This window comes from Hippoglossus stenolepis, chromosome 5, assembly GCF_022539355.2.
Source record: "Hippoglossus stenolepis isolate QCI-W04-F060 chromosome 5, HSTE1.2, whole genome shotgun sequence".
NCBI lineage: Eukaryota > Metazoa > Chordata > Actinopteri > Pleuronectiformes > Pleuronectidae > Hippoglossus > Hippoglossus stenolepis.
In genome coordinates, this window is record NC_061487.1 from 28,109,157 (window position 1) to 28,133,285 (window position 24,129).

The 24,129-nt window shown below is 46.8% G+C and overlaps 3 protein-coding genes across 3 annotated transcripts in view; 1 reads left to right on the plus strand and 2 right to left on the minus strand.

Annotated features, from left to right (window-relative positions):
• On the plus strand, positions 1 to 4,709 carry znf277 (zinc finger protein 277). Its single transcript, XM_035156929.2, has 12 exons — positions 1 to 121; positions 783 to 984; positions 1,331 to 1,419; positions 1,746 to 1,828; positions 1,919 to 2,010; positions 2,273 to 2,383; positions 2,549 to 2,681; positions 2,915 to 2,985; positions 3,093 to 3,189; positions 3,473 to 3,515; positions 3,892 to 4,066; positions 4,224 to 4,709. The coding sequence occupies exons 1-12, from the start codon at positions 94 to 96 to the stop codon at positions 4,387 to 4,389; spliced, it is 1,290 nt and encodes a 429-aa protein (XP_035012820.2). The 5' UTR covers positions 1 to 93; the 3' UTR covers positions 4,390 to 4,709.
• Positions 4,710 to 4,733: 24 nt separating this feature from the next.
• On the minus strand, positions 4,734 to 9,474 carry LOC118109501 (kinesin-like protein klp-3). Its single transcript, XM_047339797.1, has 13 exons — positions 9,361 to 9,474; positions 8,597 to 8,716; positions 8,437 to 8,499; positions 8,221 to 8,340; positions 8,017 to 8,130; positions 7,776 to 7,942; positions 6,822 to 7,482; positions 6,533 to 6,675; positions 6,078 to 6,138; positions 5,505 to 5,713; positions 5,241 to 5,427; positions 4,981 to 5,076; positions 4,734 to 4,871 (listed from the first exon to the last, which is right to left on the minus strand). Exons 1-13 carry the CDS (start codon positions 9,472 to 9,474, stop codon positions 4,734 to 4,736), a joined length of 2,193 nt encoding a protein of 730 aa, XP_047195753.1.
• A 1,620-nt stretch (positions 9,475 to 11,094) lies between these two features.
• Positions 11,095 to 24,129, minus strand: part of LOC118109643 (neuronal acetylcholine receptor subunit alpha-7) — a 15,392-nt gene continuing 2,357 nt past the window's right edge. Inside the window, exons 3-11 of the mRNA XM_047339942.1 lie at positions 23,447 to 23,491; positions 18,179 to 18,288; positions 17,989 to 18,068; positions 16,128 to 16,295; positions 14,686 to 14,880; positions 12,670 to 12,756; positions 12,460 to 12,569; positions 11,794 to 12,084; positions 11,095 to 11,730 (exon numbers count right to left, since the gene is read on the minus strand). Coding sequence (XP_047195898.1) covers positions 11,509 to 11,730; positions 11,794 to 12,084; positions 12,460 to 12,569; positions 12,670 to 12,756; positions 14,686 to 14,880; positions 16,128 to 16,295; positions 17,989 to 18,068; positions 18,179 to 18,288; positions 23,447 to 23,491 — 1,308 coding nt within the window. The 3' untranslated portion in view covers positions 11,095 to 11,508. The remainder of the gene's footprint in view (positions 11,731 to 11,793; positions 12,085 to 12,459; positions 12,570 to 12,669; positions 12,757 to 14,685; positions 14,881 to 16,127; positions 16,296 to 17,988; positions 18,069 to 18,178; positions 18,289 to 23,446; positions 23,492 to 24,129) is intronic.

The following is a 24,129-nucleotide window of genomic DNA, read 5'->3' on the forward strand; positions in this document are numbered from 1 at the left end:
CTGCATTTTACGGGGAGATGGTGAAAGCAGCACAAACATTTCCTCGGCCTCTGATTGGCCAGTTAGTTGCTGTTTTGATCACATGACACAAAGATGGCTGCCAGCGACAGGAGGGAAGCTGGTGAGTTGAAGGATTCAGTGAATTTAATCCAGAAGTTTAATGATCAGAGCTAATTTTTATTTCTTAATAAAACCTCTGCGTCATTTTGAACCGTCACTCCGCCGAAAAACAGCCGAAAACCCCGGGAACAGACTCAGGTCTTCACCGGCTAGCCGCTAGCTGCTAGCTGCTGAGCTAGCAGCTAGCAGCTAGCTCAGCAGCTGACATGTGTCCGTGTTTCACAGTTTAACACGTTTTAAAAGATGAACTCTGATTGACAGCGAACTACCAGCTGCTCACCACGGACACGAAACCACCACTCCACGTGTCCCAGTTTAAACTGGAGTCACTCCCCTGAAACAAGCCGAGTTTCTTCTGTTAAACTTCTGGTGAACTTCATGTTCCTGCTGAAGAAAGTGTTTAATACTAATGATGCTTTACAGCCACAAGAATAACACGTGCATGTGATGTGTATGTGAATATGAAGACATTAAACCAGTTAGTAGTTTGATTCTATTATTATTATTCTATTATGTTGTTTCAGTTCTTAGAGGAGACGGGGTTTGTCAGATGTTTGATCCTGACAGAAGAAGAATTGAGGCTTTAATAGAATAATAAACCTGACTCAGTTTTTGATGAACGAACGCATGTTGTGACACATTGAGTTGTCTCCCTCCCTCAGGGCAGGACAGTATCCTAGAGCCGCTGTGTTTCCCAGAGCAGCAGGCGGTGGACGCCCTGCAGCGCCTGCACCCGGAGCCGCTGCTGTGCCTGTCCTGCTCCGAGTCGACCCCCCTGCTGCACAAGGACCTGCTCCTCAAACACCTGCTGCTGCAGCACAAGGTCGTCATTGCTGACGTCAAACTCATCGCAGACCTCTCGAAGTAAGAGCTCTAAACAGGATCTGTGTCCGTCAACATTAAAACTGTTATTTGCACATTTTAGCAACAACTTATTTTGCTGTAAACAAACAGAAAGGGACTGACATTTAATGTAATCAGCTCTAAAAGGGGAAGACAAGAGTCTGGTAACATCACACATTATTCAAGGAGACGTCTCACTTATAAGTCTTGTAAGACTTTGGTTGTTTTAGGGAGACAAAGGTGGAAACGTGAGCAAGAGAGAAAAAGCTAAATAAAACTAAAACCCAGTGCGGTTCCTCTTGTACGAGTCAGTAGAGACGTTTTGCTTCATGCTGCTGACTCTGACTCGGCTCCTCTCCTCTGTCAGGTACCTGTTGTACTGGAAAGGCCGATTCCTGGAGCAGCCGATCACAGATTTCTGCAGCGTAATCAAAACAAACTCCACCGGTCCAGTCGGTGAGTTCTCCGGTTTGTTGAATTTCACCGAGCTGCTTCTGAAGTGACGTGCGGCCATTTACACACACGGGTGGATCCTGTCCACCGCGGTGCACAGAGGGTGGACGGGTCGGACCACAGAATCCATGAGATCACTCTGTGATCCAACCTCCAGTGACATTTACCATCTTCAGATAAACACAATGTTTTTGATTTGGATGCAACATTAGCTTGAAATTCTTCACTTAAATCATTCATATTCACAGAGACTGATAAACACCAAATTAATTTGGAATTTAATTGAAACGTTGTCTTCAAACGACTCTGAAAACTATTTGTTCTTCCAGAGAAACAAGAGAACTACTTCCTGCTGTGTGACGTTCTTCCAGAAGATCGACTCCTCCGAGAGAAGCTCCAACAGAAACGACTGGTGAGTCCAGCAAATCTGATTTCTGTGGATAAACACAGGAGGGATTCCTCTTCTTCTGTGGTGTTTCCTCAGTGTGGTTTCTCTTGGCAGGAGGAGGTGCTGGAGCAGCAGCAGCAGGAGAGAGACGACGGCAGCTTCCAGCGTCTCTGCATGTTCTGCAGCGACGAGTTCGCTGGAAACAGGTTCTTCACATGATGCTTTAAATCAACACACCTCCTGTTGGAATATGAACCAGAAATAAAAATGTGACATGAAATATAACGGTTATATTTCAGGATTAACTCTGAAAATCAGGGAAAAGAAATCCAGAATCTTCTTTTTCCATCAGAGCAGAACCGATGTTTCTCTGCGACTATCAAGCGCATGAATATGTTAAAATAATCAAGTAATAGATATTTTAAATCAATATACGGTCAGTTTATAACCAAACGCCATCATTTCCAGGTCATCTCTGCTGAACCACATGGCCCGAGAACATTCCTTCAGCATCGGACTCCCGGACAACATCGTGTTCTGCAACGAGTTCCTGGACACACTGCAGAGCAAACTGGACAAGTAAGACGTGACGCAGACACGTTCAAATGTGTTTGATTATTGATTCATCGTTGATCTATTAAATATCAGAAACTGATCACATTCATTAATAAGAGCTGATGCTTTGCAGATGTCAGTTCACTGTGTGAAGTTTAGAACATATTGTGTTTTCTTTCCTCTGGTCAGTCTGCAGTGTTTGTACTGTGAGAAGACGTTCAGAGATAAAACCACGTTGAAAGATCACATGAGGAAGAAAGCTCATCGTCGCATCAACGCCAACAACAGCGAGTACGACCGCTTCTACATCATCAACTACCTGGTAAATGAAGTCTGAGGCTTGTGAAATCAAGTGTATAATCGTCTTCCCTCTGTAAAACTCAGTCTGTGGCAGTTTGTCGTTTCTTCCTGTAGCTTCAATCAGACACATCTTCAATCATCTCAAAGCTACAGACACATTCTTACTTGATCCGTTATTAGTTGTTGATCAACTAATCAAGTGATTGTTTCAGCACCAGATATATTCTGAACTTCGAATGTTCCCTCTGGTGTCAGGAGCTGGGGAAGACGTGGGAGGAGGTGCAGAGCGAGGACGACCGCGAACTGGTCGACAACGATGATGACGAGTGAGTATCGCCAGCAGGAGGCAGAGTTAGAACACGTAGAAAAGAAAGAGGAGGAGATTCCGAGGAGAAGTGCGACACACTTAAATCTGTGTCTGTGTCGTCCTCAGTGATTGGTCGGACTGGCAGGCTCATCCAGTGTCGGCGGTGTGTCTGTTCTGTGATTATCAGTCGGAGACGATGGAGCAGATCTACACTCACATGAAGGTAAATCAGCAGGAACTGAAACACCTGCAGAACTGATGAGGACCGCTCTGCTCAGCGGTCACTGACGTGTCCAGGACTTAAATATGTGTAAATGTTATGAACCAGGTCTTAATTCTGTTAACGACTTTGTGTGTCGCACTTTAAAAGGAAACTGAGTCCTTGGTTTGTTTTGTTATAAGAATCTCAAATCCTCACCTCTGTCTTGATTTTATTTTCTGTTGTGTGATGAGCTTTACAACCTCTGAAGCTTTGTGGGGTTTTGTTATTGTGTCGTTTACTTCAGGACGCTCACGACTTCGATCTTCATAAGCTGAGGACAGAACTCAGTGAGTAAAACATCAGCAACCTCCAGAATCTGCATCATCATCGTCCTGCAACATCTTTCTCTTCAGTCAGTTAAACAGATTATACAACTGTTTGTTGTTGCTTCTCTTGTGTAGAAGAACAGTCAGTTTGTTGTCAGGAAAGAAGCAGGACACAGAATTCTTCAGTCCCTAAATTACAATGTGAAACCAAAACTAACCAGATCCAATGAAACAAAACACAAACACGTGAAGCTTCAGACTCGGATCAGAAAACGAGTCTTGATTCAGATTCGCTGATGATGCAGATTAAAATGCAGACGTTTGAATATTGATGTAACGCTCGCTCTGTGTTGACCTCTCGCTCTGTGTTGACCTCTCGCTGTGCGTCTCTCCTCAGACCTCCGGTTCTATCAGCAGGTCAAACTGGTGAACTTCATCCGGCGGCAGATCCACCAGAGCCGCTGCTACGGCTGCGAGGAGAGGTTCCTCTCCAGAGCCGACGTGCTGCGTCACATCGCGGCTGAAGGTCACGTGATGAAGCTGCCAGATGTGTCCACCTGGGACCAGCCGCAGTACGTCCAACATTATTTCATGTCTTTATGGTTCAGTTTCCCAGTGGGGGGGGGGGGAGCTGGTGGAGGGCCAGGGGCTTGTTGATCAATGTGATCACTGCTCCTTCATCCTTATAAACTCACGGGAGTTAAAGTCTCTGTCTCATTCTCTCCTCAGGTATTACTTCCCCACGTATGAGAACGACGCCCTCTTGTGTACGTTATCTGACAGTGATGAGACGAATCACGGCGAGGACGTCCCGGTGATCGCAGAGGACGTGTCCAACCTCCGAGCCCTGAGACAGACCAGCGTCCTCAACCAGCTGCTGAAGAAAAGAAGCTAGGACGACGGACAGACAGCGGAGTGAGGACGTCTTCCTCTGTTCTTCTGGACACTTCTTCACTTGCACTTTGTGAACGGCACAACTGACCCGATGCAGCCTGAACGTGCACTTTAAGACTTCACTTGCCACAAATTTACATTCAGTCAATAAAGAGGATGATCATCATAAGGATTGATAAGTAACTTTATTACTTTCAGTACAAATAGTTTCCAATTCTGAGACCAGGTGGAACCAGGAAGTTTGTCTGTTTACAAACGTAAATTCAGAACGAAACTAAAAGAGATGAATATGAATCTGTGTAATAAACAGTGAGGTTGAAACCTGGTCCAGGGTCAGTTTGTCTTCTACTGGTTCTTCGCTGGTGCGATGTTCTGCTTCGCTTTACCGAGCGCAACCTGTCGGATGGTGGAGCCGAACTGCAGCGTGCTGAGCGTCTCCGCCGCGTCCTTCATGTCGGGACTGACGTTGACGAACACGCAGCACTGCGGAGGAACCACACACACACACACACTGAGCGGAGAAGCTGGGGGATATTAGCACTTTATGAAATATGAGCTGGTACTAAACAACCTGGTAGAATGTGTTGTGTACCTTGGCGTCCCCGCTGAGGCAGGGCTGCAGGAGGTGGGTGAGCTTACAGTTCCTGAACGGGACGTGGAGGGCGTTACACTTCAGAGCGCTGAACACCTGAGGGAGAAATAACAAGATGTTCATGCTCCTCAGGGCGTCAGGCCCGAGGACAGCAGACATGTGGCCTGGAGGAAGTGAGGATGGCTCTACTTCCTGACACTGTAGTGATTGATTTTGATTTCCAGTATCAGACCAGGTGAGATCCCAGTGTGTCGCTCTACCTGTCCCAGTGCCGTCAGCGACTTGTTGATGGCGGCGGCCTCCACCAGCCTCTGACCCTCAGCTTCAGTCTTCGAGATTCGCTCGGAACCGGCGAGGTCGCACAGGGTCAGCGTGCCGCCAGACGTCAGACCCGAGACCTCGTCTGAACCCTCCACCTCCAGCGCCACCACCAGGTGAGAGCGAGAACTGAAGAGGAGCAAGAGTGACAACAGATAAAACTTATGAAACTGATTCCATGTTGGTCCAAAGTGGATCTGCAGAACCTCTGAGTGTTCATCTTGGTGGAGGCGATCTTCCTGTTCTTCTCGCCCGTCTCCATGACGCTGAGGATGTCTGCCTCGGTCCGGACCTGGATCTGAGTGAGTCCCGGGACCGACACCGACTTCCCTCGGACTCGAATGTCAAGAGTGGCGCCGTCGCTTTTGGTCAAAAGGTCGTTCAAAGTGTCGTTGTAAATCTCCAGCATGGAAATCTGAAAAAGAATTAGACTGCTCTGTACGTAAAGTTATTGACCACACACACTGTGGTACCCCCGTGCTTTATGGTCTGTTTGACTCTAAATGATCATAATTCACTAAATGAACATCAGCTGTTTGAAGAAGACTTGAAACTAGAGACTGAGACAGAAACTCCTGAATGTTTCCTGACGTTATAAAGTGAGAAGTCACTTTCTATAGACTTCTATAGAAACTACCAGAGGAGTCGCCCCCTGCTGGTCACTACACAGAACACAGGTTTTAGACACGTCTGCCTGGCTTCACTTTCTGGAGTCTGTCGATTCTACGATATTAATTTCTTCATGAAAAGAGACTTTTTCATGTTGATTAATTTATTACCTTCAGACTGTAGGAGACCTTTTCTTTTTCTGCACAAATGCGAAGCAGCTCTTGTATGGACCTGAGAGAGAGAGAGAGAGAGAGAGAGAGAGAGAGAGAGAGAGACACAGAGACAGACACAGACAGCACAGACACACACACACACACACACACACACACACTGTCAGGAAACTGGATCTGTGTGTAAACTGACTCCTCATGTCGTATTGATGAACCTCTGTCAGGTCACATGTGTCACAATGAGACAATTAGTCTCATTTGGATCCTGAGTGAGAAATTAAACCCCCGACGTGTTTGTTCCATGAAACAGCTGAAAGAATCTGACTTTAAATATTTAATCTCCTAATATCTTCGAGGGACGGAACAGATTTCAACCACATTTTATACCAGGGCCACGTTCCATTCAGCTGCTTCTGTTCTTTGAATCCTTTTCCACTCATCCCCTCGTGTCTGACCTGATGTTGACTCCAGGGTTTTCCTTGCCCCCCATCATGGTGTAGGTCTTCCCTGATCCGGTTTGTCCGTAGGCCAGAATGCAGACGTTATATCCGTCCACGCAGGACGTGATCACCGGCAGAGTTCCTGCAAACACCTCCTGCTGCAGACGAGAAGCAACGAGAAGAAGAAGAAGATGGATGAACGTCACATCAACATCCTGAACAGTTACAACCTGTCAGCAGGATGGATGAAGGAAGAACAAGCGACATCTGTGATGTTGTGTTCTGATGACCACAGGTTTGATACCTGCGAGCTGCTCTGAGAATAGACTTTGTCAAACTGGAACTTCTTCCTGCTTCCTTTCTGAACGACCACCACTTCCTGCTCGTCCGTTCTCTCCACGCAGGAGCTGGAGGCGGAGCTTCTCCTGCAGCGACAGAACACCCGGATGTTTCCCTGCAGCTCCAGCAGCTTGTTGTAAAGGCTCCTCCTCTCCACCGCCTCCCTCCTGTAGAGCGACCGCAGCTCCTCCACCTCCCCGGCCGACTCCTGCTCCACCTGGGCCAACTTCCCCGTGGCGCCCTTCAGCTGCTCCAGCCGGTTCCTCATGTCGTCCATCGCCTGATGAACCGTGGAGCCGAGCTGCTTGTTGGAGATGTTGAGCTCACGCGTCACGCGGCTCAGCCGGCGGAGTTGGTCCGGGTCCACAGCAGGTTTGGTGACTGGTCTGGTGGGGGGGACAGCAGGAGCGTGAGGGTTCAGGAGAGATCTGATCCTCTCTTGGGCCTCCTGCCGGTCGGCCTCCTGCTCAGCCAGCTTCTGGTTCAGTTGCTGGACCACGTCGCTCAGGTAGTGGACTTCTCTGGCCAGGAAGCTGTTCCTCTGGAAGAGATGGTCCACTTCCTTCTCTTTGGTCTGGAGCTGCAGCTTCAGACCCTCGATGAGCCGGTCCCGCTCCAGCAGCGCCCTGCACGACCAAATAGAAGTCATCCGAACTGAAGCTTTTAGAACTTTCTACAACACACAACATGGAATTTCTGCCACTAGTTCAGATTCAATCCAGTAAAACACTGAGTGAAGCAGCTTCACGAGAGCTCAGCTTGATTCTCTGATCATTTAAGATCCTAGCGTTGGTCAGAGGTCAGAGGTCAAAGGTCACAGTGACATCATGTGAGTCTAGACCTCTGGTTGGTGGAGACACAACCACAGTGAGATGTTTCTAGTTGAACTAAACCAGTTCCAGTGTAAATGGTCTTTGACCTGAAGGAGTTGAGGTCGGTGTGGTCGTGGTCTCCGCTGGGAGGCGCCTGCAGGAGGACTTCTCCGAACATGGTGAGGTAGAAGGAGATGACCTCCTCAGGGTCGTAGTTACACTGTCGCAGCGCAGCAGTGATCTCCTTCTGATCCACCAGGCCCGGCAGCACGGACTGAAACAAAAACACACACGTTCCCGTCGTGTTCACAGCGAAGACGAACAGAGCAGCGTCACAGTCGTCCTCACCGTGACCTGCTGGACCCGAGCTTTGACAAAGTCCACGTCCACCTCCCACTGCAGCGGCAGCAGCAGCCAGACGCCCGACCGAGGATCCCAGAACCTGCAGACGTTCAGACGCTCCTGGAAAACAAGAGCGAGGCAGAGACGAGGATGAAGATTTTCAACTTTTACTCACAGCAGCTCAGTGAATCTGTGAAAACAAGATGTCACCTCAAACATGTAGGTCAGGACAGTTCCTTTGCCCTGGATGTAGATGCTGGCGCTGCGGTCGTCCTCCCGGAGCTCGCTGCTGGCCTGAGGAGGACCGGAGCCCTGAGGAGGACCGGAGCCCTGAGGGGACAAACACTGTTTCTCAACCATGAGCTTTCAAAGACTACAGGAGACATTCATCCTGCGTCTCAGCGGAGGGATGATCCTCAGACAGACCTCATAGTTGGCGGAGAGGAAGCGTCCCTGATCGTACCACTCCTTTGGAAACGGAACCAGGTTCTGGAGAAGAAGGTGAAAGATACAAGAAGAAACTGTGACGTCCGTCAACAAACCAGAGTCAAGTCTCCTCAAACGATGAGTGAGGAGAGTTTGTCACCTGAGACTCGTCCACATAAACTCTGTCTCCGTGGTGGTTGAAGCAGCTGTAGAGCGTCCCGTCGCTATGGAGGAAACTCTCAAAGTCCAGAGACACTTCTTCACCTTCTGCCACCGTCTCCTGAAAACACAGACACACAGAGACGCCCACATTTAACCTCACATCATCCACTGATTCAGATAAAGTCTGGATTCAACGTTAGTAAAACACATCAAGTGAATAAAGTAAAGTCACTGCCTCTGAGTGACACACGGTCACAGTCTCTCCTGTGTTTGTCCTTTATAATGTCACAGTGAAGTCGACCTTTGACCTCGGATATTAACTGTCGTCACATCATCATTTCTTTTATCTTGGTTTATTGAAACCAGAAGTAACCATATTTGGAGGAGGGGGGGCGGACTGAGAGTTCAAGGACAGATCTGCATCATCTTCAGTCAGTTTAAATAACAATTATTCAAACAGCTGCTCACAGTCACAGCTGGACTCAGGACACTTTGTGTGGCTCCTGCTCCTCCTCCTCCTCCTCCTCCTCCTCCTCCTCCTCCTCCTCCTCCTTCTTCTTCTGTTAGTATGTCGCTCTTTAAAGACTGGATTTCCACGATGTGACTGCCAGGGGGCGCTGCCTCCTCCTCCGCCTGAAAACAACACATCAGACAACATCTTATAAGGAGGAGAAGTCGTTTTTCAGCTCAGACTCTGTTAAACTAAGATTTTCTTTATCGCTCCTTCACGAAGCCTCCAGGGAGTAACAGGAGCATATCTACCTGCAGGGTGTCGTCGCTCCGCCCCGCAGGTGACAGGGGTCGGGGGGGTTCAGGCTCTGGTTCAGGCTCGGCCTCCAGCCGGGAGCCTTCGCTGACCGATGCACTGCTGCCCATCACCACGACCACAGACAACAGGGAGAGAGGGAGGGAGAGAGAGAGAGAGAGAGAGAGAGAGAGAGAGAGAGAGAGAGAGAGAGAGAGAGAGAGAGAGAGAGAGAGAGAGAGAGGAGGGGAGAGGAAGGGAGAGAGAAGGAGAGAGGAGAGAGAGAGAGAGAGGGAGGGAGGGAGAGAGAGAGGAGGGAGAGGGAGGGAGGAGCCCTGAAGTGACATCACAGACAGGGGAGATCAGGTGTAACCCGACACAGGAACTTACCTGCAGAGGATTTCACACATGAACAAACATCAACCCACTGGAACATATAATACTGACACGAAGTGGAATCAACTCAACGTTCTCATTAACTTAATGTAACTACGATAATAATAGTGCTTCACAAAGAGGACAAATGTAAAACAAGTGACATTTATAACATATCAAACATTACTCATTAATATCAGTGTCAAGATGAATCAGCTCAGAGAAGTTGTTTTATATGTCTTTACAGATCCAGGTTTTACAGAAGCTCCTTGACTCTGACGGACATGTCAAATAAAGATTTAAATTCATCTGTTTTATTCTGAAACATTCAACTCTCTCCTTCTCATCTGAGGTGAATGTTGTCTGCGCTGCTGCAGCTGACCACCAGGGGGCAGCAGCATCCTGTCATATGGATATTTACAGGCAAGTACTTAGTTACTTTTAAGTAGCAAAGTTAATATAGTACTTTTACTTGAGTACATTTTTGTCAATTTATGTAAATTTATAACAACTGTCATAATGGGGTGTAATGAGCAGTGTGGCCTGTAGGGGGCACTACTACAACATTAAAGTGTTTAGTTTAAGTCCAGATTTTTATTCCAAAATGATCTCAAATTTAAAAATAAACACAAACTCACATTGTTTCAGTCACGTTTACACATCGACTCTGAAACTTTGGTTCTGTGAGTTTCAGGAACAAGTTTCATTTGTTTTTCGTTCGGATCGACTGAGTCAGAGAAACTCTCCTTGTTCCTGAAGCTTCTCACGTTTGGATGTTTTCTTTATTCAAGAAGTGAGAGGAAACAAAATCTGATCCATTTATCTCCTTTAATTCCAACTGACAATGTTCAGAACAAATAGAAACACACGTCTGGTCACTGTCATGACGATTGTTATTGGATGATGGATTTAAAAAACTTAGAGACTCGATGCAAAAACTTTCAGTCTCATTGGAAACGGAAGAAGTTCTCGCTCTGATCTCTCTGAGTTCTCGTCAAAGCTTTTTTATTTGCAGCTTTAAAGCGTCCGGTGGTTCGATTCCGAGCAGCTGGTGAAACCTGGCAGATGTTCCTCAGTGAGTCTGAGCCACAGAGCAGTAAAGTCCTCACTGATTGGCCCTTTTCAAACCAGGAGGACATCATCATCATCATCATCATCATCATCATTATCTTTATTCTCCTGTGGAGCAGCTGCTGGACGCTCTGGCCGAGTGTCAGGTGATTACCAGCCGGACTCGTCCTGCTGCCGCAGCTTGGCCGAGTTAGAACCAAACAATAAAAACCAGGAGGAGACGAGTTCCCATGGGAACAATCAGGAAATGAGTCTGTTCCACTTGCAAACATCCCATTACATTGCCACTACACTGCCCCCTACAGCTCGTGTGCATATTGCATCTCGGGAACATTATTATTTCTAAAGACGAACACAACGGACGCTCCAAATAAACACAAAACGTAAACAAACAGTTATCTCTGAGCTAACATGGAAAAATGTTGAGTTTATCAAGAAATCCACTAAAGAACTATTATTGTAAAGTTTAAAATGATTCATATCAACGGCTGCTAATAGAAAAGGATATTTACTAAATTCACTAGATTGAAATTCAACACACGAGGTAAAATGATTCTTTTTGTGATTTTAAACAACACGAATTTGATAAAACCAAACGTGAACAGCTTCAAACTTCGAGTGATTTCAAAGATCAACGTCTTCCGTAGGAGCCGCTGACCTGGGACACGTTGGTTTGTGGACAGAAGTGGAAATACAGAGTTGGTGGCTCAGCGCTCGCCTCAGCTGGAGAAGTCTTTGGAAATGGCCTCCACGAAGTTGGGGGCCGACATGAGGATTCCGATGGTGCAGAGGATGGTGAAGAGCGAGAACGCCACCAGACACAAGCGGTCGATCACCGCCGCAGCAAACTTCCACTCGCTGCAGACCGTCTCGTCCTCGTCCCGCCCCCGGAAACGCCCGGCGATGTACCTGACCTCCTCCAGGATCTGGTTAAGCTCCGCCTCCAGCATTGATCTCCCTCCTGCTCCTCCTCTTCCTCCGGCCCGCCCCCCTGCTCTCAGCACATCCTCCTCGCCACCCATGCCGCCTCCCACCAGCTGCGGACACAGGAGCTCGGGCTCGGTGGGCGTGGCGTAGTGCAAACCCTCCACGCCCTGGAATCCGACGTAGAGCAGGTTGCCATTGGTTACCTGTGGGTGGCGTCGCAGTGACCCCTGGCTGACGCTGAGCTCCAGGCTGGAGACGCTTAAGCGCCGACGCTTGGTGGCGTTGTGACACGCCAGACGGACCTTCGCCTCACCGGGACGCCGCATCCTCAGGAACCAGGCGCACCAGTTCAACAAGATAACACGGGTCTGTAGAAGAAGAAGAAGAAGAAGAAGAAGAAGAAAAGTTGGAAACGAACTGAGGAGGATGACGAGGATGAGGAGGTGGAAATGTGTGTGTGTGTGTGTGTGCGTGTGCGGGTGTGTTGTGTGTGCGTGTGGTGTGCGTGTGTGTGCGTGTGTGTGTGTGTGCTGTGTGCGTGTGTGTGTTTAATCAAAGATGGACGACATGCCCTTAAAAAGTGAAGCCAAATAAGATCTGCACAGATCTCTGAGGAGAAAAGTCGTCCATCTTTGTTCAAACCTGGAGCCTGTTAAGGACTTGAGGCTCCACACAGAGACATCAGACTATACTGGGAGGAGGAAGACGAGGAGGGAGGCTGAAGAGGAGGAGGAGGGACTGACCCACTGTGGCATGTGTCCTCCATCAGGGTCGTGGTGATGATACTGCAGAACCAGAACCGTCGCGATGACAGACAGACCCACGATCACCATGGTGGTGGCAAAGTACTGAGCTGAGACACCAGGAGAGAAGATCAGTGAGAAACTTCAACTTCAAGGTGACGGAGGGATGAAGGACGAGAAGACAGATGAAACACTGACGGAGGTTCTCACCTATCAGAGGAACAGAGTCTGACGTCGCCGGCATGATCTCAGCGACGAGCAGCATGAAGACCGTCAGAGAGAGCAACACGGTGATACCTGCACAGAAGTTAACCAGTTAAACTAACCACTGGAGCTGTGATCCACCTGCACAGAAGTTAACCAGTTAAACTAACCACTGGAGCTGTGATCCACCTGCACACACAGAAGTTAACCAGTTAAACTAACCACTGGAGCTGTGATCCACCTGCACACACAGAAGTTAACCAGTTAAACTAACCACTGGAGCTGTGATCCACCTGCAGACACAGACGTTAACCAGTTAAACTAACCACTGGAGCTGTGATCCACCTGCACACACAGAAGTTAACCAGTTAAACTAACCACTGGAGCTGTGATCCACCTGCAGACACAGAAGTTAACCAGTTAAACTAACCACTGGAGCTGTGATCCACCTGCACACACAGAAGTTAACCAGTTAAACTAACCACTGGAGCTGTGATCCACCTGCAGACACAGAAGTTAACCAGTTAAACTAACCACTGGAGCTGTGATCCACCTGCAGACACAGACGTTAACCAGTTAAACTAACCACTGGAGCTGTGATCCACCTGCACACACAGAAGTTAACCAGTTAAACTAACCACTGGAGCTGTGATCCACCTGCAGACACAGAAGTTAACCAGTTAAACTAACCACTGGAGCTGTGATCCACCTGCACACACAGAAGTTAACCAGTTAAACTAACCACTGGAGCTGTGATCCACCTGCAGACACAGAAGTTAACCAGTTAAACTAACCACTGGAGCTGTGATCCACCTGCAGACACAGAAGTTAACCAGTTAAACTAACCACTGGAGCTGTGATCCACCTGCAGACACAGACGTTAACCAGTTAAACTAACCACTGGAGCTGTGATCCCTCTGCACACACAGAAGTTAACCAGTTAGTTAGTTCTGGAACAGCGCCCCCTACACAATGTGGACGTCGTGACAGTGGAAGTTCTTTCACTCTCTGGTTGTTTTACAACTTCACGCTTTAAGTGTGTGACCAACATTACGACCTTGTGTGAGGGGGTGAAGAGGTCAGAGGTCGGAGGTTATTTACATAGAAAAGAACCAGATCAATAAAAACACCAGAACCAAGAAAAAGCTCATTAACTGAGACACAAAGAAACACAAACTGAGGATCAGGGTTTTAAATTGTTGAAGTGGTGATTTCAGTTTGGCTCCAGGCTCCTGTTTAGTTCCTCTGAGCGTGAACGGGTTAGTTAACGGCTTCTGTTAATCGTGTAGAATGAAAAGTTCAACGGTACGAGTGTGATTCTAGTTCTCAGATAAATCGTCTCTCTTCTGAGAAGACTTCAAAATGAAGCTGATTGTTTTTCACATGTTCATCCAGAATATTTCAGGGTTTTGTGGAAGAGTGAAATAAAAACATTTGTACATTTTTATGTGTTTTTTTTATGAAGTATATTTTATGATATTGTCTTGTTTTATTATCTTCATCCTGTAACCAGAGCTTAGAACGTTTTGATTCTCTACCTGCAGTGAACAGTGGGACTGATGTGAGCAGCTGGAAGCTTCACCTTCTGTTTCAGGATGTTTTAGACGAGCATCGACTGAGCGTCAGTCGTCTGGCGTCATCCGAAACCAGTCGTCTGAGCGCTGGCTCCAACACGACCTGACGACCCAGAGGTCAGTTCAACCTGTTCACACACATCTTTAGGTTTTATTGGTGCAGGCACAGATTTGTATCTCCACCCGAACACGACGGAGGTGAACGGTCCAGATATGAAGCTGAAATATCCCAAACATGAACGCAGCCAACTTTTGGTTTGTGACCTCGTTTAGAAACAGACAAACCAGACAGATGGGGGGGGGGGGATCATAACCTTGGTGGAGGTAAAGGCGTTAGGAGAACGTGTCAGGATCAGGAGCAGCTGATCTCACCACGTGAAGAAGCTGAAACTCAGGTTTCTAAACGAGTCTCAGGTTTAAAGCTCGACACACAGAGCTGCGTCCTCACCCAGCGAGATCTTCTCTCCGGAGTCGGCGGGCAGCAGGAAGACGAGGAGAGCGAGGGTGGAGATGAGGACGCAGGGGATGAGGAGGTTGAGTCCGTAGTAGAGCGTCCTCCTCCTCATCACCACGGTGAAGGTCACGTCAGGGTACGGCTCCTTGCAGCAGTCGTAGAAACGCTCGTTCCTGCGGCCGGGAACCTCTGGAAGAAAAACTCCACAGTCACAGTTTCTCAGCACATCAGGTATTCAAAGTGATTATTTTACGTGATGATGGTTAAACAGGAGCGAAGCCATCACACCTGAAGTGAGTCAGAAAGGTGTTAAACACGTCACTCAGATGTTCCTGCTGCAGAAGAACTGAGGCTAATGAAGCTGCTCAGGTTTCATCAGCAGGACAATCATCTGTTTCTATAACGTATCAGCCAGAGACGGATTCAATCCAAAACGTGACGGATTGAAATATGCTCAGACTCCGACGGGATAATAACCACAACCTATAATATCATTAATCCTCTCCTGTCTGTGACCTTTGACCTCTCACCTCTGTAATCCTGCTACAGTGATTAGAATAAAACCTTATTTTAAAATGTGTTTTTTAGACATTTACTTATCAAGTTGATGTAAAGAATTAGTAAAGTCCAGGACTGGACTGTTCATTAATCAGTATTATTTCATTAATTCATTCAAATGCAAACGTTGCCGTCGACCTTCTGGTTAATCAGGATAAAGATGCACAAGATGAATCCGGAGTTTGTCACGTGATCCAGTGAGAACATGGAGACGTGTGCGTGTTCACCCGGCTTCATGAGCGTTAGAAGATCAAAGCATATAAAGGTCCCTCAGGGTTCTGGACGCGGTGCCTGTAAACGTGGCCTCGCTGGAGGTTCCCCTCGGGCTCCAGGTTCTCGCCCTGCAGGCAGAACCTGGAGCCAGGTGAGTCCACAGGACGTGTTCAACGTTTACCCTCTGTCGCTGTCCGGGAGAAACTCCTCCAAGTTAACTTCTCACCGACTGATTACAACAACCTGTTTCTGAGGGAACCTGCTGCTCAGGATTCTCCTGAAGTAAGAAACCAAAGGAAACAAAGGATGGTGGCACCAGGGGATCAACTTCCTGCAGCTTATTGTTGTTTTCATGATCCTGATTCTCCAGGAAATGACACCACAGGAAGTAAAATACCAGCGTAGACACTGGAGGAACATTCACTGCAGAGGTCAGAGGGGGAAAGGTCTTCAGCACCTCCAGGCTCTACCATCCTGAACAGCTCCTCAGAGGAGTGGAGGCTGCTGCAGACTGGGATCTCCACGTGTCCATGTGTTTTGGACTTTACCTCATATCTGTAACGCCTTCACTCAGGATGTTAGAACTTGTTTAAATGTGACAGATTCCTTCACTGTAACTAAAGTGAACACGTGTCCTGTTTTAAGAGTAGCACGATGACTCTTACCCACGAGGTCCCACTCTCCGTTGGCGATGTATCCGGTGACGTCGGCCTCGATCATCTGCAGGTCCAGAGACCAGCCGCCGTACGTCCACGAGCCGAACTTCAGGTCGCAGCGCTGCACGTCGAAGGGAAACCAGCGCACGTCGATGTAGCAGCTGCTCTTAAAGATTCCTGAGAGAAAGACAGAGGTGGAGGAAGAGTCCGAAAGAAAAAAGAGATGATGAGGGAATCACAAATTACAGATTAGAGTAGTGAAGGGAAACAAAACGCTGAGTGAGCAGAGAAGAAGACTGAAAAGAATCTGAAGTGTTTGTGTCAACAGGAGATTTAGAGGTTAACATCGAAAAACGGAAGCAGAAAGAAAATAAACTACAGACGGAAGAAAATTATTCCAGACGTCCGTTTGCTGCAGATACAGACTTTACTTTATAAAGTGTTTTTCTATTAAGGTTTTCATTTTGATAAAAAACTGAATGTATTTTCCATATATTCATGTTTGTCACAAATCTCAAAATGATTCTTAACAAAAGGTTTTTACACAAAGAAAACCAACATTAACTATAAGGAGAAGACACAACATAATAATCATCATACGTGTGTTGAGATCAGATCCATGAACCAGGAAATGTTCTGCAAACTGTTCACATCACATCAGATGAAACAGAACCTCTTTGCTGGAGGTGATGATTCCAGGTTCCACTTTATGATTGACAGACGCTGACGTCTTCTCCATGTTAATTGTTATTTCCATTGTTTTTAAAGTTGTTCTCTCTTCTCATCCAGTCCGGAGAACATACCGTTTTTATTTCTTTCTTTCTCACTTTGCATTTTAAGTTCCACAGTTTCCACAGTGAAGTATTCTAAAGATTTTTCTTCTGTAAAACAGGTAAAGCAGAAAGCCGTGCGGTCGCCCTCAGGGAAATCCAATCAGCGAGCTCCATTAACTGCGTGTGCACCAGATAAAATCCAATCTGTTCCCAAACCAACCAGAACCGGACTAAAGACAAGAGTTTAATGATCCGTGAGGAGAAAACAGAGCAAAGAACTTCAGCTAGAAATAATGAACAGAAAAACACATGGAGTTCCTTTCTACATATTTTCAAGATATTCAATGAAAGGGACATTTTCATTTAATATTGCATTTAAAGTGTTGCAGCACAAAGTGAAGACAAATCCTCCCACGTTGAGTCAGAGAGCGAGAATAACAGGAGGATTTAGATTCGTTCCACGTTGAAGAAAACGTTCATATTATGAGAATAAAACCCACGAGGAGAAGTGGTTCTGTCTGGAGCTCTTCTCCTTCTGGACCGAAGATCTTTCACCAATCTCATCTCAAACTGCTTCTACAAAACAAAAATACATTTTCTGTCACCTCTGAGCCTCCTCACGACCCTTCTGATCAATAATAATAACTCGGCATTAAAAATACTTTGTGAATCTCTTCAGTCTCGAGAACAGATCTTCATCTAAACTTCAGGGACTTTTCCCACGAATCCTCTCGAACCTGAAACCTGAGCAGAGGTTGAGGAATGTGCATCAACTGGATGTGAATGAACCAGAGACTGTGCACGTTTCCACTTCCTCCCATGAAGATAAAACATCACGCACACGGCTGCTTTGTCCAAAGTGCGTTAGCTCAACAAGGGACAGTTTCATCTGAGGTCCACGCGTGTGGAGAAGAGCTGAAGCTGCAGCGAAGGAATTCTGAGTACAAGCAGGAAAATATCTGAGTGCAAACGCACAGTCTGAGCACAAGCAGGAAGTGTGAGTGTGAGCGAGAGCATGTGAAAGTCTGAGCATGAACTCTAACTGTGTATCTGAGAGTAGGTCATGATGGGGTCGGTGGGAGGAGCCTGTGCGTTACCTGGAGGCAGGTACTGACAGTACCCGGTGGAGTTCACCAGGATGTTGGTGTGGAAGGAGGCATCGAACCTGTCGTCAGCGCTGTGGAGAGACAGAGGTTCACAGTCAGCGTCCGTCAGAGATTCACACGAGTTTCATCTCATCTGTACTTCTACATTTATTATTATATGATTATATCATATTATTTTGACCTGTTGTACAGGAGGACGTCAGGTCTCCAGACCTGGTTGTCGGGGAAACGGACGTTGGTCACACCTGGATAATCCGACATGTTCCACTGCAGGTAGTGATCTGTCCAGTACTGCACACACACACACACACACACACACATTAATACTTATATATGCAGCGTTGTCATGTCGTCCATCTTCATCTTCCCTCAGTAAAGCAGGGATCTGCTCTTGGTCCATTAGTATTTAGATAGAAAACATATATTACATAATTTTAATCTAACTAAACATTCTTTAAAAACTATTCATTTTAAAGTGCGATGGAAGAAGCATCAAATGAGCGTAAACATGATTAAGACCATCTACATTTAATCACATCATATTTTAACGTGTTTATTACTTTTTAATGTATAAAATCTAGATAATTAAATGTGAGACTTTTTAAGACCCTGCAGACAAACACCACATACTGGTTGGTGGCGGTAATGCACCAACACGTTGTTTGCCATGAACCTTAAAGACGAAGAGGGACGTCATGTAGCGGGACAGAACACTGAGGCTTCACTTCCTTTATTGTACATTTACTTTGAAGGTTTCACAAATTGTCTCTCAGCTGCAGTAGCCCCTCCCACACCGGCTGACGTCATTTTGTGAAGGCGAGCTCGTGACCTTGCTTTAGACGGTAAGGTCAGAGATACTTGAGATTCTGTGCTGACACCACGTCGTCATTCAATATTGACGGTAAAGAAAATAAAACATTAAAGGTTCCTTATAATGAACAACTGGGTTTGTTCACTGTCTCATTAACACCATTAATTCATTGATATATTTATCTATTTGTTTGGTCTAATTGGATATAAACTTTTACTGACCGGCTAATAAGACGTAACAAGCCGATCGCTGATTGTTCGATTACAAACTCGTTCCCTGATTAAATCAAACTGAAGATGGAGATCGTTTTCCTCACAGCTCGGTTCACATCTCTGGAAAACGTGTGTTTGTGGTGCAGCAGCGTTACAGCAGCAGCGTTACAGCAGCAGCAGCGTTACAGCTGCAGCAGCGTTACAGCAGCAGCAGCGTTACAGCAGCACAGCAGCGTTACAGCAGCAGCAGCCTTGCAGAGCAGGCAGCGCCAGCGTTGCAGCGCCAGTTAACAGCAGCGCTCACAGCAGCAACCAGCGTTACAGCGCAGCAGCGTTACAGCAACAGAAGCGTTACGCTGCAGCAGCAGTGCAGCAGCAGCAGCCAGCGTTACAGCAGCCACGTTGCAGCTGCAGCAGCCACAGCAGCGCAGCGTGAAGCAGCAGCCACGTTGCAGTGGCACAGCTGCAGCAGCAGCAGCAGCGTTACAGCGGCAGCGCAACGGCAGCAGAGCTTACAGCTGCAGCAGCGTTACAGCAGCAGCAGCGTTACAGCAGCAGCAGCGTTACAGCAGCAGCAGCAGCGTTCACATGCAGCAGCAGCGTTACAGCTGCAGCAGCGTTACAGCAGCAGCAGCGTTACAGCAGCAGCAGCGTTACAGCTGCAGCAGCGTTACAGCAGCAGCAGCGTTACAGCAGCAGCAGCGTTACAGCAGCAGCAGCGTTACAGCTGCAGCAGCGTTACAGCAGCAGCAGCGTTACAGCTGCAGCAGCGTTACAGCAGCAGCAGCGTTACAGCAGCGGCAGCGTTGCTGCAGCAGCGTCACAGCAGCAGCAGCGTTACAGCTGCAGCAGCGTTACAGTGCAGCAGCGTTACAGCTGCAGCAGCGTTACAGCAGCAGCAGCAGCGTTACAGCAGCAGCAGCCTGCGCAGCAGCTGCAGCAGCGTTACAGCTGCAGCAGCGTTACAGCAGCAGCAGCTGGATTACACTGAGGAATCTTGTGTAACCGCCATTGTTCAGGACACTGAAGTCTGAGTCACTCTCTGTGTTTCAGAGCCTGTGAACTCTTTGGTCTGAGCTCAGGACTCGAGGCTGCGGCGGCTGAAGGTCGCACACATCTCTCTCAGCCTTGTTTACGCTCCATCACTGAGTCGAGGCGTGTTTCCCTCAGGAGCCTGTTAAGAGCTCAGCTCCCCCCCCCCCGCTGTGAAGTTCACCACAGTGATGAATTCTGGGAAACATCTGAGAAAAGATGTATAAAAAATAAAGCAGTTTAAATACAACGGGACACATAACCACAAAGTGTTTGTAATAATTAGTGCTATGATACATTCAGTAGTTTCACTGTCGTCGACTGAGATTCTTGTTTTTACTCTGTCAAAGTAAAATCTCGTGTGTGTGTCAAAATATATTCAATGATGCAGTTGCTATAGCAACAATCCTGGTTTTCTGCAGGAGTAAACGTTTCAGTCAAACTAAAGTCGGTGTAAAACCAGATTTTAGTGAATCTCTAGTTACGTTATTGTAAAAAGATCATTTCCAGACTCATTATTTGATCGTGTCTGTTTGCACCAGAGACTGTGAATAAAGATGAACATTACTGGGATGTTATCTCAGTTTCAGAGAAATTTCAAGTTTCACACAAGCTCACTTGGTTTTCTGTCTGTTCCCTGAACTAATCGTGATTCCTTCTCTTGTCTTTTTGTTACTGTGCGAAATGAAGTAAGAATATAAGTCTGGAGTTGTATTGCACTTCAGCACCTTGTGTCTAAAATGAGTATTACAACAACAAACACAGTTCAGGGCGGTGGAGTAAAACTCACAAATTTAAAAAAACTTCAAAACCAGCCTCTCCGTGCCTTTCAGGTTCTCTGTATAATAAACTGAATTAAACAAACTACAAACACTGAGATGTGTTTCCAGAGCAAACAGCAGCATCATGCGCTAAGTGGAGGAGAGAAGAATAAAAGCACGGAGACGTCAGGAGCAGAAACTGGATTCATGTGTTTTTAATGAGCAGGTGATCGTCTGTGATCTGGATCAAAGGATCAAAGAGTCGGATCGAGACCAAAGGAACGAGTCTGACGCAACAAGAAACAACTCAGGACGCTTTAATGAGGATGAGAGAGAGAAGTTCACAAACTCCAACATCCTCAGTTTTTAGACGACACCTTGTCATCAGGCTTATTTTGTGTTTGTCGGTGGTTCGATTCCTGACTTCTCACTGGTGTTGTCCTCACTGACAGTTACTGGTTATATCTGGACCTTGTCTCTATCTGGACGAAAACAAAATGAACTGTAAATAAAGATTTACAGACTAACATTAACAATATCCCAGCCCATAAACATGACGTGACGATTGACAGCTGAGACTGACACACGATTGGTCGAGAGGACGTATGGGTGGGACCTCGATACCACGTCTCCCCTCACAGTTACAGACTCTGATGACATCACCACCAGAGGAACGTAGAATCGCAGAAAATCTTAAAGTAAATAAGAGGATAAAATATCGGGAAAATCATTTGTACTCGTGAAGAACTGGAGAAGTTGTGTTGATTAAAAAAGAATCAGTGAATAATGATTCTGAACAGAAATGAACCTTCAGCTGCAGGAGAGAAGGAGGAAACATTGTGCGCGGACCAATGAGGAGACGGCATCGTTCCTTCAATTAACACAAACTGTGTGATCGACACATGGCGCCCCCTTCTGCTGCAGTGGTATAACTACACCTGACTGGAAAATAGCGCCACCTACTGTTGGCTCGATGCACCAACCCCTAAAAATGTAATATTAGGAAACAAGCATAAATTTTAAAAGGAGGAGGAGGGAAGGAGGAGGAGGAGGAGGAAGAGGAGGAAGAGGAGGAGGAGGAGGAGGAGGGAGGGGAAGAGGAGGAGGAGGAGGAGGAGGAGGAGGAGGAGGGGCAGGAGGAGAAGCCAAATTAAATTAAACCCAAAGACGAGTTGCTCCTGGGAGGATGCTGCACAGAGGAGGTGTTGAACCAACCTTTCCCCCCCGAGAGGAGCAGATTAGGCCGGATTATTACGTCACTGATATGAAACCTGTTAAATTCAGACAGCTGCATGAAATGGGTTTAGGAGGCTCTGTTAATGAATCCCTTCTCCCTCCATTAGCTGACGTTCACAGCAGAGTCGGTCCGGGCCGACTCCAGGAGAAGCAGTGAGGTGGGAGGTGCCCCCTGCTGGGAGGCGCCCCCTGCTGGAGGTGCCCCTGCTGGGAGGCACCCCCTGCTGGGAGGCACCCCTGCTGGGAGGCGCCCGACCTCCCAGCAGGGGGCGCCTGACAGAACGAGCAGCAGCTCGTCAAGTATTTGTGGAAACAGAGAGAAGTTTCTCCTCCAGCACAGAAAAGTAAACTGGGTCAAACACCACAGCTGAGTTCTGACTTCCTCTGAGTCTGTGTGAGCTGAAGCCCCCACAGTCAGTTTACACACTAACAGACCCACAACATCTGGAGGAGACTGTGACGGAAGAGGAGGGTCTGACCCCCATGACATCATCATTTACATCATCGTCCATGACAGTTACAGGTCATCACACGGTTTAGCTCCAACCTGGGTTTAAAGCCAGCGGAGACAATCAGCAGAGACCTTTGTCTTCCACGTCGTCGTCGTGACGACACGTGTCGGGAGAGGAGCAGAGAAAAGTGTTCACATCTCAAAAACTACAAAATGATCAAAGTTCAAAGCTGCAAAACATTTAGTTCATGTTTCTGTTTCAGAAATCTTTTGCATCAACATGTTTCCAGTGCTTTTATTTGAAGTTTCTCAAGGAGATGACATCACAGAAAAGTGAATGTCCTGTCTCCTCGTGTCAGAGCAGCGTTTCGTGACTTATCTGGACTGTGGAGTCATAATGAGAGTCAGACCTCATTTCAATCAAGAACGACCTAAAATGACAGAAACCATCTTTGACAAACATTATTTAACGTCTATTTTGATCTTTTAGTTGGTCCATGTCCCGTCTGCTCACATGGAGGAGGAGGGTTTATGACCTGTACAGAATCCAGCCTGTCATGTCGTCCATCTTTATTTACTGTTTGTTAGTTGCTGTTGTTTTAACGTGCACGACAGACGATCTGTGCACGTTGTCTTTAACTTGTTTCTTACTTTACATCCAGAGTCTCATTGGTTCCTGTTTCTATTCCCACAAGTTTCAAGGTTCTAAACCTTTTCTGTCTGTTGTGTTTCATGTCACAAGTTGTGTAGCTGCGGCTCCAACGACACGACAACATCATGTTTGACATCCAAAGTCTCTGCCAGTCAAACCTCTGACAGTTTCCAGGAAACGAGGCTTTTGGGAAACAAACCATTAAATTCAACACAGTTTTTCTCTTTGAGCTGAAATAACGGAACAGAAGCCGAGACACCGAACGCGAGTGTGTTGATGCAGAGGAAAACTCACCAGCTGCAGCCAGATGTTGGTCGTCAGGACCTGGTTCTTCTCGTCCTGAAAACAGAAGACAACCATCAGACTGTGACTCTGCAGTCCACCCTGGTTCTTCTTCTCCTCTCCGAGTGAAAGCGAGCGGCCGTTCATCTTCAACAGACGACTGAACTTCACTGTGTTCCATTTAATTCATCCATCTTTTCTTTACTGAACCGTTGAGCTTTTATTTTGTAATAATTTAGCTGAAACTCCTGAAAACCTTGAACATCAGAATGAGTCCTGAGCTGCGACGATCCTCAACGTGAGTCCATGTGAAAGGAAATGTCTCTTTTATTATTATGACTTTCTTCTCTGATATGACACAAATATTCTCATAATATTATGACTTTGTTCTTTTAATATTTGAGCTTTTATCTTTTAACATTACGACTGTATTCTTGTAAAACCTTTGACTTTCTTTACCTTTATTCTTTGTCGTAGGAAAGATCATGATTTGAATTATTAAAAGAATTGATCAGTGCAGCTCTAACGTTGAATTGAACTCGTGTCTGATGAACCACAGTTTTCTGGATTCATGATACTCTTCATTATTCTCTCTGCAGAGCTGAGGATGTGAGTTTTCTGATGAATGAACTTCTCACACAAAGTGTTTCCAGGAGTAAAGCACAGAAATGAGGCAGTAAATGATTTCTCAGCCG

Bases quoted from the DNA above. Each gene is read 5' to 3' on its own strand.
- znf277 (XM_035156929.2), top strand. From the start codon at position 94: ATGGCTGCCAGCGACAGGAGGGAAGCTG. The intron at 985-1,330 runs GTAAGAGCTCTA...CTCCTCTGTCAG, and splicing joins CTCATCGCAGACCTCTCGAA to GTACCTGTTGTACTGGAAAG. The intron at 2,986-3,092 runs GTGAGTATCGCC...TGTCGTCCTCAG, and splicing joins GTCGACAACGATGATGACGA to TGATTGGTCGGACTGGCAGG.
- LOC118109501 (XM_047339797.1), bottom strand. From the start codon at position 9,474: ATGGGCAGCAGTGCATCGGTCAGCGAAGGCTCCCGGCTGGAGGCCGAG. The intron at 6,676-6,821 runs GTATCAAACCTG...TCTCGTCTGCAG, and splicing joins ATTCTCAGAGCAGCTCGCAG to CAGGAGGTGTTTGCAGGAAC. The intron at 6,139-6,532 runs GTCAGACACGAG...TCTCTCTCTCAG, and splicing joins AACCCTGGAGTCAACATCAG to GTCCATACAAGAGCTGCTTC.